The sequence below is a fragment of the Prionailurus viverrinus genome, chromosome C2 (genome assembly GCF_022837055.1).
Source record: "Prionailurus viverrinus isolate Anna chromosome C2, UM_Priviv_1.0, whole genome shotgun sequence".
NCBI lineage: Eukaryota > Metazoa > Chordata > Mammalia > Carnivora > Felidae > Prionailurus > Prionailurus viverrinus.
In genome coordinates, this window is record NC_062569.1 from 91,642,024 (window position 1) to 91,655,810 (window position 13,787).

Sequence of the window (13,787 nt, forward strand, 5' to 3'; positions counted from 1 at the left end):
GTGAACGAAGCCAGTTACAAAAACCCATATGTGATTTCATGCATATGGAATATCTAGAATAGGCAAATTTGTAGAAACAGAAAGTAAATTCATGATTTCTTTAGGGGTGAGGATGTGGAGGAGGATGGGGGATGATAACAAAAAGGTATGGTTTTCTTTTTGAGGTGGTGAAAATGTTCTAAAATTGACTATGTGATGGTTGCACATATTTTTAAATGTACTAAAAACTGTTGAATTGTATACTTTAATTGAATGAATTATATGGTATATAAATTATATCTTAATAGAGATGTTAGAAAATTCTGAGAAAAAATGGCAATTAAATGGAACACTTGGTTTTGGACTGGAGCTTTTAGCAATAAAAGACATTTTGGGAATTACTGAGGGAACTGAATATTGTCTGGGGATTAGATGTTACCAAATGTACTAACAGTACATTAACTGTTGATTTTAGTACATTAACTAAAATCAGTTAATTTCCTGATTTTGATGGTTGTATTTCAATTGTTCAGGAGAAAATGCTTCTTTGTAGGAAATGCACACTAAAGTTTTTGTTGGTGATGGGGCATCGCTGTAGGTAACTTATTCTCAAGTGTCTGGGGAAAAAAGTTTTTTTGCAACTTATCTGTAAATTTAAGGTTATTTCAAAATATAAATAAACATATATATATTTTTAACTTTATTTTTATATATTTTGAGAGAGAGAGCATGCACGAGTTGGGGAGGGACAGAGAGAGAAGGAGAGAGACAATCCCAAGCAGGGTCCACACTGTCAATGCAGAGCCCAATGGAGGGCTTGAATACACGAACGGTGAGATTATCACCTGAGCCAAAGTTGGCGCTTAACCGACTGAGCCACTCTGGTGCCCCAAAATATAAATATATTTTGTAAAATACCTGATTTAATTTTAAAATGTGAGGCTAGGGATGGAATATTGGATTCTTAGCAACCATAGGGAACTGATCGCCCATGATCTAGCCTGTCTATGGTGGGAAGGTGGTGGCAGTGGTGGTGGTCTTATCCTTTGACTTTGAGAAAGAAAAGATAATTAATATTAACACAGTAGAAGAGAAATAGTTGAAGAAATCAATTTATTTGAAAAGGAATGCTTCTTTATTGATAGTTACATATATTAGCAAGGATCGTTAATCAGTAGCCAGTGGAAAATACCAGACCACTTTTGGAACATGCTCTGCTAAAAGCCTGTCAGCTCATCATCCTCGCTTTTGCCAGTCTGGTAACCAGTAAGTGTCAAAGATGAATCTTGTACTGGAAGACCTTTGAACACTTTAATGTGAATATATCTATTATCACCTACTTGCACCTAAAAGATAAAAAAAGAAAAAACAATGAAAAAGAGATTCATTCAAATGGATCTCTGTCAAGTGAAAGATCTACAGACTATAAAGACTTTACTGAAATAAGCTTTTTGGGAACAGCATTTCTAGACCAGCATTCTTAGATCCTTGATTTTCATAAATCTACCCTCTTATTTTATGAGAAAGGGTATGGCTAGAGGCATAGATCCTTATTTTATTTTATTTATTTTATTTTATAAAATTTCCTACAGTCTGAAAGTTCAGAGTTGCATTTCATTTTCAAGGATGCACAGAACAAGAAAACATGTGACCGTCATTTTGTTGATTCTGTTTTCTGACTTCCAAATTGGGAGACTTTATTTGCTGCATGGTTTGAGAAGGGAGGAGAAAATCAGAATTGTCCTAGAAATTTTGGGATGTGTGGTTCCCATATCTATAGTAGAACCTGCTTTGTAAGTACCCACTAGTAGGACTAAGCAGGGCCCAGGGGGTGGACAGTGTAGTGTCCTTCCTAAAATAAAGGGATCTTGCTGGGAAGTCACTGGTATGGAAATTGAAATGGTACTTTGGGCAGGAATCTGGGACCTAGAAAATTATGGTAAGAATTTCTACCTTTGTTCTTGGTTGAAACAATGAAAGTTTATCTTATAATAATATTTTTTACATTCTGATGTTCCTTCCTAATTAACAAATACCATTTATCAAATGTTTACTATGATTCAGAGGCTATGATGAGCATTTTATATACTTCTTACTATGAGGTCTGAAGGAAGGTGGAACAATGACAGTTTTACAGATGCAGAAGCAGATTAGGAGAGATAAAGTAATTTTCCATAAATTTCTCAGCTAATAAGTGACAGAGTCAAAATCGAAATCCAGACTCTAACATCGACGTTCTTTTCACTCTACAGTGTAACCCTTTAAAAGCATTTATTCTGTACTTGGAACAGGGCATCAGCCTTTGCATACATCGTTAGATGCAGCACAGCCAGTAGTTAAGCATCAGACCATCTGGATTCAAATCCTAGCTCTGCTCTTACAATTATATGACCTTATTAGTTACTTCATCTTTCTGGGGCTCCATTTTTTTGCCAGTAACATAGAGGAAATGATCATACTTACCTCATAAATTTGTTGAGAGGATTAAAAGAGATAATACATGTCCAGCTCTTAGAACAGAGCATCTTATAAGTGCTTAGTAAATTTCAGTTCATTTATTCCACACAACACCTGGCAAAGTAGGTTATTATTTGCATTGTGCAGACAAGGGCATTGAGGCTCAGAGAAGATGAGGAGCTTCAATTACACAGGCACTGACTAGTGAACAAGTCAAACAAGGGTTCAAGGGTGCCAGAACTGTCTGACACCAAAGCCTGCAGCCCTTCCATTCCACCACCTGCCTCTTGATAGGTACTTGAGAAAGAACAGAGGTCACATCACCAGCAAGACCTTATATTTAGAGAGTGGCTCAAAGCAGAGATCAACAACTAGATACAGTGGCCAGGAAGTAATGAGGAAACTGTAATCCAGTAGGAGAAATCTGACGAGGCAGGTGGTCTTAACAGAAGAAATTTTCAAGTTTTCTGATAAGCTTTTAAGGACATACATGAGCTAGTTAATATATGAAGTTTATGAACTTGGACCAATCATAAATTATTAAAACAATGATCTCAATTTTGATGGCATGCTTCTTGTCTTTGAACAAAATCATTTTTCACTGGAGAACATTCTTTTTCAGCTGTGAAGAAAGCAGATTGAGAAAGGAGGGAACAATGCCAGTGCTTTCTGAGGATAAAGCAGGATCTCATTCATGTGCACCACCTCAGGACCTGGCATATACTAGGAGTTCAAATATGGTAGGACTGGGATGATCCATTTATATAACTCAGTGTTGCAATTTTCCTATGCTTAGCTGGTTAGGACTGGTTAATTTATTTTTTGGCTCAAAACATTTTTCAAAAATGTTATATCTTAAGTAGTTATTGAATAAGCCAGAGTGTGTGTTGGTAAAATGGTTTTGTCAAGATTAAGTAAATGCATTTGAATGTCTGTTGTTATTATTTATTAAATCAGAATTGTCATCTCAATACAAAAGGATGGAAATTGTTCCCAAATACCTATGGTTGACTTGAAACGGTTCCCTCTCAACTTCATAACGATTTTCTTCAATTACAACTGGAGAGTGAATCATTTAATTTATTGATGTAGCTATAAAATTAATCTTAAAATTATTTTAAATGTTCCACTGTTTTTAATTGTACCTGCAGTGTCACAAATTGACTCCACTTATTTGAATTGTCAAAATTATTCAAATTGTATTAATCAAAAGGCTTATGTAAAGGACAAAAGTGGTTTAAGTTATTTTTCTACCTTAAATTACTTTAAGTCCTTCCGAAAATCCATTTAATTAGATATATAGAATCACAAAGCTTTGAGGTAGAATAAGCTTCAAGATAGCATGTGGTTCAGCTTCATGCCTTCAGGCAACTGAGATACTATCCTCCCGCTTCCCATAGGAAGCAGCCATGGCCACAAATTAGACATGCTTGGAACTGTTAATGAAATCTCTTTCTATACAATTTCTGAAAATTGTAATTTATAAAATATAATTGTCATTTGGAAGAAATCAATGTAAGAAAGCTTTCTAAATCCACAGGAAACAGATGGTTTGAATATCCCATCATCTACCAAATTTGAGAGTCTACCACTTGGGAAGTTTCATGTGGGATAGACATCTTCATTTAGCACAACCAGAGGGACAAAATATATGGTGGAGGTGACAGGGAACATCATACAAAATGAGAAATACAGTATCTTTTAGTGCCAAGGTGGATGTTGAACTCTAACCTTAATGTAGTAATTTATTCCGGCAACCACTTGAGTTTTGTACTCTATAGCTTCAAATTTTTGGTAAGTCTCATTTGTTTTTTCTTCAAGCTGAGGTTTAACCTTAAGAAGAGAAAAGAGGAAACACATTATCAAAGCTATATTGGACTCCATTTATGTGATTTACAATCCTGGGAACCTCGTGTTTCTGAAGGTCCTTAAACATGATAATGACAGTTATTTCCAGTATTTCAAGGATAATAAGATTACACGGGCTAACTAAAATGTCAAATTTTGTTGCGTTACATCAGCTTGTGGCAATATATGGTAACGTTTTCACTAGTAAAACTCTAATATATGTATCTTTGATTGATAAAGATGGGAGAGCTATAATTACTACTTTATTTAAAAATTTTTTATTTTGAAATAATTTCAGACTCAAAGTTACAAAAATAGTGTCAAGATCCTTAATTTAATTACAGCTGTAATTCACTTTGCCACGTAAGATAACACATTTACAGGATTCAGGGATTAGGATGTTGGCCACCATTCTGTCTACCACAGGGGGATTATAAGCTTTGATGGCAGCATTCCCAAACCAAACATGACAAGGGAATGAAAGTCTCAAATTCAATATGTGAACTTTCACTTAATCTACCAGTTTTCAGTATTGGTCCTTCATTCCTGCCCTCAGCTGAGCCTGATAATGCTAGTGTCCACTGTGTTCTCTCTGACTCAATTTCTGCTAAGAGTAGATCTTCAGAATTCTGTGAGGGTGGAGAATGGGTAATAGGTTATCATCTTTCAGCTTGGAAGGGAGTGAAAGGGAAAGATCTGGGGGCAAGCTCCTCATACAGATCTGTCATCAGTTTTCCTGGTGGGAGCCCCATGTCTCACTCTTGTCATCATAAGTTTCTGGCATTGCTAGTGCTTGAGCCACTTTGGAATTCTGCACCATGAATCCACTTACTTCTGGCTCATCATTCCCGTCTGTGGTTTAGGCTTTGTCTAGATGGTCCAGTAATTTTCCCTTGTTCATCTGTTTTCCATCTTCCAAAGTTTTGTCAGCATCTCTGAGGTGGTATTTGCCTATGTCCTGTTGTCTTTCTATTTGTTGGCTTTATACCCTTTACCCTGCAATATTTTCCTATCATTTAGAAGGAAAAGGAAATAGACGTGTATGCTCGATTATACCTTGTTTATTGGGAAGTTGCCTCCCTGCCCATCACTAAAGCATTTCACATGTTTTAGGCAGGTCTCCCATGCATCTAGGGTTCTCCCAAGGCCATATCAAGTCCTTCCCATCAGTGGGAAGATGTCCTGAATCCTTTTCTATCAGCACCTCAGTTTGGGTACCAGAACTGTTTTCAAATATGTAGACATTTCCAAACTCTTTGAGTTCTCAGACTACTTTGGAGGCTACAACACTTCATAGACCACCACCCACAGGAGAACCTGTGACCTTTAGAATAGATGGGAAGAATGTGATACTGCTTTCTTGAGATGGAAAATAAAGCTCCAAAGTTGACAAAGGAAGAAGACAAATCATGAGGAAAAAAGAAACCAAACAAATGGAAATGGGAAGAGGTAGGGTGCAGGAGAGCAGGAAAAAAGTAGACAGGAGTGCCGAGAGAAGTCAAGTAAGATGAGGAGTTACTGTCCTGTTGCTTCCTCTGTCTAACCCTTCTGAGCCAATATGGGGTACCAGTCAAGTTAGGAGCTAAGTTGGAAAGGGTTAATCTCTACACTAAACCCAACATTATCTATTTAAACCTCATTTTACAAATGAGGGACCTAAGGCTGTGAGGAGAACATGACTGCTTAAGGCTGAAAAATTGTTAATTACAGTTATTTAAGGTTTTAAATCCCTTGCTTGATAGCTTAAGTATCTGATTTATCAGTGGCAGTGATCTGTATTCCTTCTGGTTTCTAGTCTTTTGGTCGTGTTTTTTTTTTTTTTTTACTGCCTATCAGAAAATTTTATTTCCGTCTTAAAATCGATCAAAATCTGCAACCTTTCCACTGCATCTATATAGTCCACAAGTCCAGAATTTTCCATGAGAGAGCTGACTTCAAATGTCCGGTTTGTTTCAGTAAGTGCATTGGCACCTATCAGACTGTGTGCCATGATTTCAGGTTCACTCTACTTATAACCTGTAGCCTTGCTCTCTCTTCCCAGTAGAACAGACTGGTATTATTCTAACGTTGGATGCTATGAACCTGGGGTAATGAGGCTTAAGCTGAGGAGCAGGAAAGGGGGAAGAATAGGAAGGAACTGGTCAGTGAAACTTTAATTTTCAGAAGGCAACTTGGTGTTGAAAGACTCCCCAAGGGTGGGTGCTGAGAGGGTAAAGCCAGCTGGGAGTGGTGGTCTGGGACCTGGTGGTACATAGACAGACCTCGAGCTGAACACAGTTGACATTCACTTTCCTCAGCCTACCATGCATGGTGGTGGCTGAGATGCTGGAAGAAGAAACAGTGTGGGTTTGTCATTTGAGCCCCAGCCAGTGGAAGGATCCTATCAGGAAGGAGCAGCTGGCAAAATACAATTACCCTAGAGTTGTTCACATTTTTTTTCTTTTCTTTTCTTTTCTTTTCTTTTCTTTTCTTTTCTTTTCTTTTCTTTTCTTTTCTTTTCTTTTCTTTATTTTAATTGCTGCAGAGCATGAATCTTGGTGAATGGTTAGTTCTCTGGGATCTGAGGATTCTAGCCATGCTGCACCTAACACCTATGGCTTTTCCCTATCTGTAATCATTCTGCAGAAATATTGGGCTATGCATAATTTAGGGAAGAATGGATAGAAATGTGATAGAGGCAACATGGGTAAGCTATATTTTGGGATGTTTTACAGAGTAAGGAAGGAGAGTTTGGGCAGTAGCATGAAAGTATAGTAGGGCTGATGAGAAGTGACTTAGACATTTGTCATCTGACCATGTTTTGAGGGAAGGGACAAGTATGGGGCAAGGCAACTGGTACACAAGAAATGATGGCATCTGACATGAGAGAAGAAAGGTGGACTGAAGGACAGAGGGCAGAGTCTTAGGCTGGAGGGAGGAATGAGATCCAGCAATAGAAAAGGAATCAGAGTGTTCTTGCACCAGATGACTGCAATCTTTTAAGAGAAGAAACTGAGATACCTACTGGAGGGGCCATGGGGATGGAGGGATTGAGAAACCAAGGAGAGAGAAGGTCCAGGTCCACCTTTCTGGAGTTTCTAGAAAAGGGCCAACAGGCTGTGACTGAAAGCATGTTCTGGAAGCCCTAGGGTCCTGTTGCTGTTGTTTGCTGGCATGAATTCATAAATTTGTAGTGAGTGAGTTTCTGTGGTTCTGCAACTTCCTTGGCAAAGTTCTCTGGATCTGGAGCACAAGCTGAAGAGGAAGTGGTGGCAATGCGAGTGATCTCTAATTGAGGACTGGAATGCCAGAATTTCATGGGGTCAACAGAAATCAGGGGTGGAAGAGTGTATGAAGCCACTCACCATGGGTCCAGGCTGGACGAATGCTCAAGTTGGTTTAGGCATGTTATGATGAAGATGGGAGGGTGAATGCCTGAATGATTGTAGTGTGGCTGAATGGCAGGCTCTCTGGGTGTGGGGCAGTGGGATTGATGAGGAAGCTGCTGTCATAGAGAATACAAATGTGTGGGTGAGTGACAACTGTGACATACTAAGCTCCAGGGTGTGATGTCCATGATGGTATGTGGAGGGGGTGTTTGTATGGTATTATGGTCTGTGCTTGCCAGGAATGGCATTCAGTAATTAAGTTTGACTGAGGTGTGTGTGTGTGTGTGTGTGTGTGTGTGTGTGTGTGTGTGTGTTGTATCTACCTGTGCATGCATAATAATAGCTCTTATTTCTAAAAATAACTGTTGAAATAACATTTATTTCCTGCGTGTAAAATTACTCAGAATTCTCATCCATTGGTTTTTTAACATATGATGTAAGATATGGATCAGCAGTAATGATCTAGAGGCTTTTGCTGGTAGGGCCACTCGGTCCTTAATACACATATTACAGTTTTTCATAGATGGGGTCAAGTATAGCTTGTTATTTCCTTGAGTGTATCTCTTATCTCCAATCTATTTTGTAAATCTCTCTAAAGGCAGAAACCATTTTTGTGTCCCTTCTGTCCCTATAACATTTCACATGGTACTGTGTATATGTTTTCCGAATAAAGAAAGTGAGGTTGTTTTTCTTCATGACAACTTGTCTTTCCAGAAAGGAAAGAGGGTAGAAGAGAGGGATAGCAGAGATCCTCAACTAACACAAAGAACTCTGGGAAAGGGGATTTCTTCTACGTGTACTCTGGACCCAAGAATCATTATAATCCCTTAGTAATACATGATACACAATTACCATTCAGTCTCTGCTATCTTCAGAATGGGGACACTCTTTTCTTCTGCCTTTGGAAATGTTCAAGTCTCCTCAACCCCAAGCTCTTTGTTTGATTTTCTTCTCTTTCTGACTTTGTCCAACATCCCTCTTTCATTTTGATGTCAAATTCCTTAAACCTGCAGTTCTCATTTTTCTTTGATGCTTTCTCCTCTCTATGAGATAGCTTTCTCCATCCTTCCTTTGCCTCCCAAATGGAGTTCTTCCTTCAGTTGGCGTTCCACTAAAAAGCTCTTTGATAAGGACAGTGAAAGCTGATAAACGTCAGCTCCTCTAAGAAGCTCCTCTAAGAAGAAACTTCAGCTCTAAGAAGCTCCTGCATTTTAATAGGTGATTAAAAAAAATAAGAATACATAAAAAACATCAAAGATATAAAATTACAGGTAGTAAAATGACAGGTAGTAGTGCTCTTCCTTGAGACCCCCTAAGATCCTACTAAGTGTATGACTACCAACACCTACCCATTTGCCTGGCTCTGACTGGGCACCTAACTAATTCTATAATCTTGGAGAAGGTGTTGATTATATTTCCTCATCTAAAAGTGGTTTTGGTAATAAGTGCCTTTTGGGGTTGTTTGTAGGGAGATAAGTTACATAATTGATGGGAAGTGCTTCCTAAATGACCATTCCTCCACCTTCTAATACTTAATTGGGAATTGCCCCCTAAGGTTCTCCTGTGAGAGGGGAGCTAGCTAAATGATAACTGGGAGCTTAATACCTGATAAGCTGAACTACTATACAGTAATTCTTCACTTGAAAGTTAGGGACTTTGGGGCACCTGGTTGGCTCAGTCGGTTAAGCTTCTGACTTTGGCTCAGGTCATGATCTCACGGTTTGTGAGTTTGAGCCCCACATCAAGCTCTCTGCTGTCAGCACAGAGCCCACTTCAGATCCCCACCTCTCTCTGCCCCTCCCCCACTTGTGCTCTTTCTCCTCTCTCTAAAAATAAATTAAAAAACTTAAAAAAAAAGAAAGAGCTTTGATGGGCAAACTCTAATGTGTTTCCTCTTCCAAACCTATGATTTAAAAAATATTTTATATTACATCCCAGTTATCTTGACTTCCCTAAATGGAGTGTAAACCCCTTGAGGGCAGGGGCCATGTCTTAAAGTCCTTATGTATCTTCTTTTTTTTTTTTCTTAGTTTTTTAAATTATTTATTTTTGAGAGAGAGACAGAGTGTGAACAGAGGAGGGGCAGACAGAGAGGGAGACACAGAATCTGAAGTAGGATCCAGGTTCTGAGCTATCAGCACAAAGCACGCTTATGTATCACAGTCCTGGACACCTAATTGATATTCAAGAAATGGTTCATTCTGGGGCGCCTGGGTGGCTCAGTCAGTTGATTGTCTGACTTCGGCTGAGGTCATGATTTCAGGGTTTATGAGTTCAAGCCCTACATTGGGCTCTGTGCTGACAGCTCAGTGCCCGGAGCTTGCTTCGGATTCTGTCTCCCTCTCTTTCTGCCCCTCCCCTACTCATACTTTGTTTCTCTCTCTCTCTCAAAAATAAAAAATAAAAATTAAAAAAAATGATTCATTCATATTTATTTCTCAAATTGATTTAAATCTGAGGCTGGCTGCTTGCACAGATAAGGCAATTTACCATACCTTGTATTTCCCTCAACCCACATACTTCTCCATGTTCCTGCCACTTTACAGTGGAAAAGGCAGGTGGTCAAAATCTTAAGACAGGCCAGCTTCTTAACCAGGCAGTTATTAACCTCTTTGAATCTCAGTCTGAAATCTCACCTGAAAAATGGACATGATGATTTCCTTCCCTGCCCTAGGGGTTATGAAGATCAAATGAGAGGTTGGCCAAATGGATGACAAGGCTTTTAAAACTGCAAAGCACCTTTCTGGGGTGACATAGCTACTGTTAATATCTATCTTTCATTCTACCTCCTTGATGGGATAAGCCTTGTCAGAGTAAGCCTGAGGTAAGCAGCAGGAAACACACTTGCAAGTTAATTTCATCATTTAAGATGTGGCTCACAGATGAGTGTTTTTAACAACGCAAGGCCTTCTTATAACTTTATAGCTTCTTGTTAAAAAATTTATTCTTGCTAAGATACGCTTTTAAAAAATGATTAAAATTTTCTGCATTCTCTCTATCAAATCTGTTATTCCCCAACTTTCTTACAGCTCTGGTCCCTGGAGAGTCTCAGGGGGATTTTCTGGGGTCAGGGGTGATTTCAGGTGAAGATTTGAAGCAAATAACTGTGATGCCTCACCTATGCATGCTTCTTTCTTGTTTCCAAGTCATTATTATGCACATCATCTTATTTTTCCCTCACAGCTCTGCCAGCAGAGCAAGAGGTGTGATCTTCATCTCACAAATGGAATTGAGATTTTTTTTTTCAGTGCCTTGCTTTTAGAAAGCCCATCTCCCACAGGTCTCTTGGATATCATGCATCTCTAGTCCTGTAGGCCAGTGAGGTCATGGACAGCAGCAGGGCCACCACCTGGAAGCTGGTTAGAAATTCAGGCTCCCGGGCTCATCCCAGCCAGATCTACTGAGTCAGAATCTGCATTTTAACAAGACTTCCAGGTAACTCATGTGCACACTGAAGTTTGAGGACACTGACCTGATATAAGGACTCAAAAAAAGGTATAAATGACTTAATATTCTGCTTTACAAGAAAAATAAGCTCCAAAGTATTTTTTAAAAGAACTCTTAAAAGGGAAACATTTAGTCCCAAAGAACTAGTGGTAGAATTCCAGGCATCTAATCTCTAGAAAGCATTCCAGAGCCCTAACATAGAGGATTCTATCTCTCTCATTCACACAAGAAGCTGATATTGTTTGCCAGTGTCATTGAAAGAAGTTTCAGAGAGAAAAACAAGGAATGAGATAAGAAAATAGGGCAACAATTTACAGGCCTAAAATGGCAATTTACATATTTTTTCTTTTCAGAAAATATGCAATATAATAAAATTTTATTATTTAGGTGATATCTAATCAAAGAACACTTAGAAAAATGTATCAACTTTCTGAAAACATTGAGTTCTGTTTTCACCCTTATCAATTTTGGAATCACCATAGACTATGCCACTCCTCTTCCATACTAGTTTAATCATCTTCTAAATACTAAAAGACTAAAATATTTTCTATTTATTCAAATTGGCAGGAAGTTTGTAAGTGGTATCTTTGCAATATTGTTCTTCATTTAACCCATTAAAAAAATTCCCCGTAGAGAGGGTAAAGTCTAGTTTGTCAAATTGTTAGCAACCTCAGACTTTAATTACATGTTGGCTCCATTTGGTAAGATCAGAAACTGAATTAGTAATCCTAGAATCATACACTGTAAGCCTATAAAGATGACCTAATACAAATTCTTCTTTTATAAATGGGGAAACTGAGGCTCAGAGAAGTGATGTTACTTGCCTGAGGTCGCTCTCATATTTGGGATTATTAGAGGTTTCATCTGAAAATGTTTTTAGTTGTAGGGAAGCCTGAACAAAACACAACACATTTCCCAGTGTTCTAGTTTTCATGTTCACCCACACACTTAACACATCTGACCTAGGAACCAAGATTTTGAATCAATCCTTTTCATGACATACATCAACTCACCTCGTTAGCAATCTCTTGGATTTCTGGAGTGGCAGGTTTGGCTTCACTTAAGCCTCCAGGTATCATTTTGACTAACTGCTTCTTTGCTAGGCAGGATGCCGGAACTGAAGTGATCAGGTAAGCGTGGAGACTCTGGTTTTTAAAGAGTCAACAAGCCCCGCCTCCAGAAAGTATTCTTTTTCACAAAGAGCAAATAGGCACAGGGAAAATGAGTATGTCTTGAAGCAAGCCATGCTGCTTCCTCAACAGAATATGCTAATAGGAATTTGGAAGAATGAGGGCTGGGGATGGACAAATGGGTGTGCCCAACAAGTCACCATGTCACAGGAGTCAGACTTCCTTACATTCTCTTTGACAAGGGTTCTCTCCTATTACATCTGAGAAATGAAATCTGAAGCCATGACCAGGGTTTCCTAATGTTTTAAAGGCTTTAATAAAAAATTTTGTGTTTTAAGGGTGTATTTACTAATAATGTCAAGGCTGATTGTTTAGAATTTACTTGACTTTATAAAGAAAGTAGAAGGATCAATCTGGAGAAACTTGCTGGATATTTGTATTTTACCTTTTTTTTTTTTTTTTTTTTTTTTTTTTTTTTTTTTTTTTACCATTTCTAGAACTGCAGTAAAACACAAAGAATAAAACAACAAACATCTATACTCCTATTATCCAGATTTAAAACTTTTAACATTTTATCTTACCTATCATCCCTTTGTTCCTTTTCTTTTTGTTTTGTTTTGTTTTGTAGTTGTTTTTAAGATAAAATATTACTGACCTCCCACTCCCATCTCCCAACCTTACCCCCCACAGAGGTAAACTACATACATTGTGAGTTTTACACATTTACTTAGTAGTGTGCTTTTAAAAATTCATTTAAATTGTATGCTAAACATATATTCTGTGTTATGCTTTTTTCTTGCTCAACATGTTTTTGAGTTGTTCCATATTGATACACAGATAGACCAATGTAGTTTATTTCCTTTAACTGCTTCTTGTGATAGATTTATCTGTCTAACTATCTGTATATCATCTATTGTCTCTATCTGACTGCTATGTGCTATTCCACATTTTACATATTTATTCCCCTATTTATGAAGACTTTGGCTTTTCTAGTTTTTTACCCTTAAAAACAAAATTGCATTTTTTTCCCCTTTTGTACATGTGTGAGAGCTTCTGAAGGCAAATTATCTAGAAACAAAATTGCTGTTTTGTGTAATTTTTAGCTGTATTATTTTATTAAATTTTGGAATATGTAACACATACATATGATAAAAATGTTCAAAAGGAACAAAATAATTTACAGTATAAGGAATTCTTCACCCACTCTTCCTCAGCCACTTTTCTATTCTTTAGAGACTATTGTTACCAGCTTCTGTATCTTTCAGAGATATTCTTTATATGTACATATATATATATATATATATATATATAATTAGCTACATACATACATATACACATGTATGTACTTTCCTTGTATAAATGGTACAAATGGTATCCTATCACATAATCTATTATGTACTTTGCTTTATCCCTAACAATATATTTTGGAGACTGTTTTATATTATTATATTATACATTAATACTTTAATATTATAATTCATTAATATATAATATGTTATATAAATTATATATTAGAAAGGTGCTTAATTCTTTATAAGGTTTGGCAGGTGCTTGACAA

The 13,787-nt window shown here is 37.6% G+C and overlaps 1 protein-coding gene across 1 annotated transcript; it reads right to left on the reverse strand.

Moving 5' to 3' along the window:
* Window positions 1-1,075: 1,075 nt before the first annotated feature.
* CSTA (cystatin A) lies at window positions 1,076-12,207 on the reverse strand. The gene is made up of 3 exons (XM_047874194.1): window positions 12,113-12,207; window positions 4,168-4,269; window positions 1,076-1,325 (listed from the first exon to the last, which is right to left on the reverse strand). Exons 1-3 carry the CDS (start codon window positions 12,176-12,178, stop codon window positions 1,197-1,199), a joined length of 297 nt encoding a protein of 98 aa, XP_047730150.1. The 5' UTR covers window positions 12,179-12,207; the 3' UTR covers window positions 1,076-1,196.
* Between the last annotated feature and the right edge of the window lie 1,580 nt (window positions 12,208-13,787).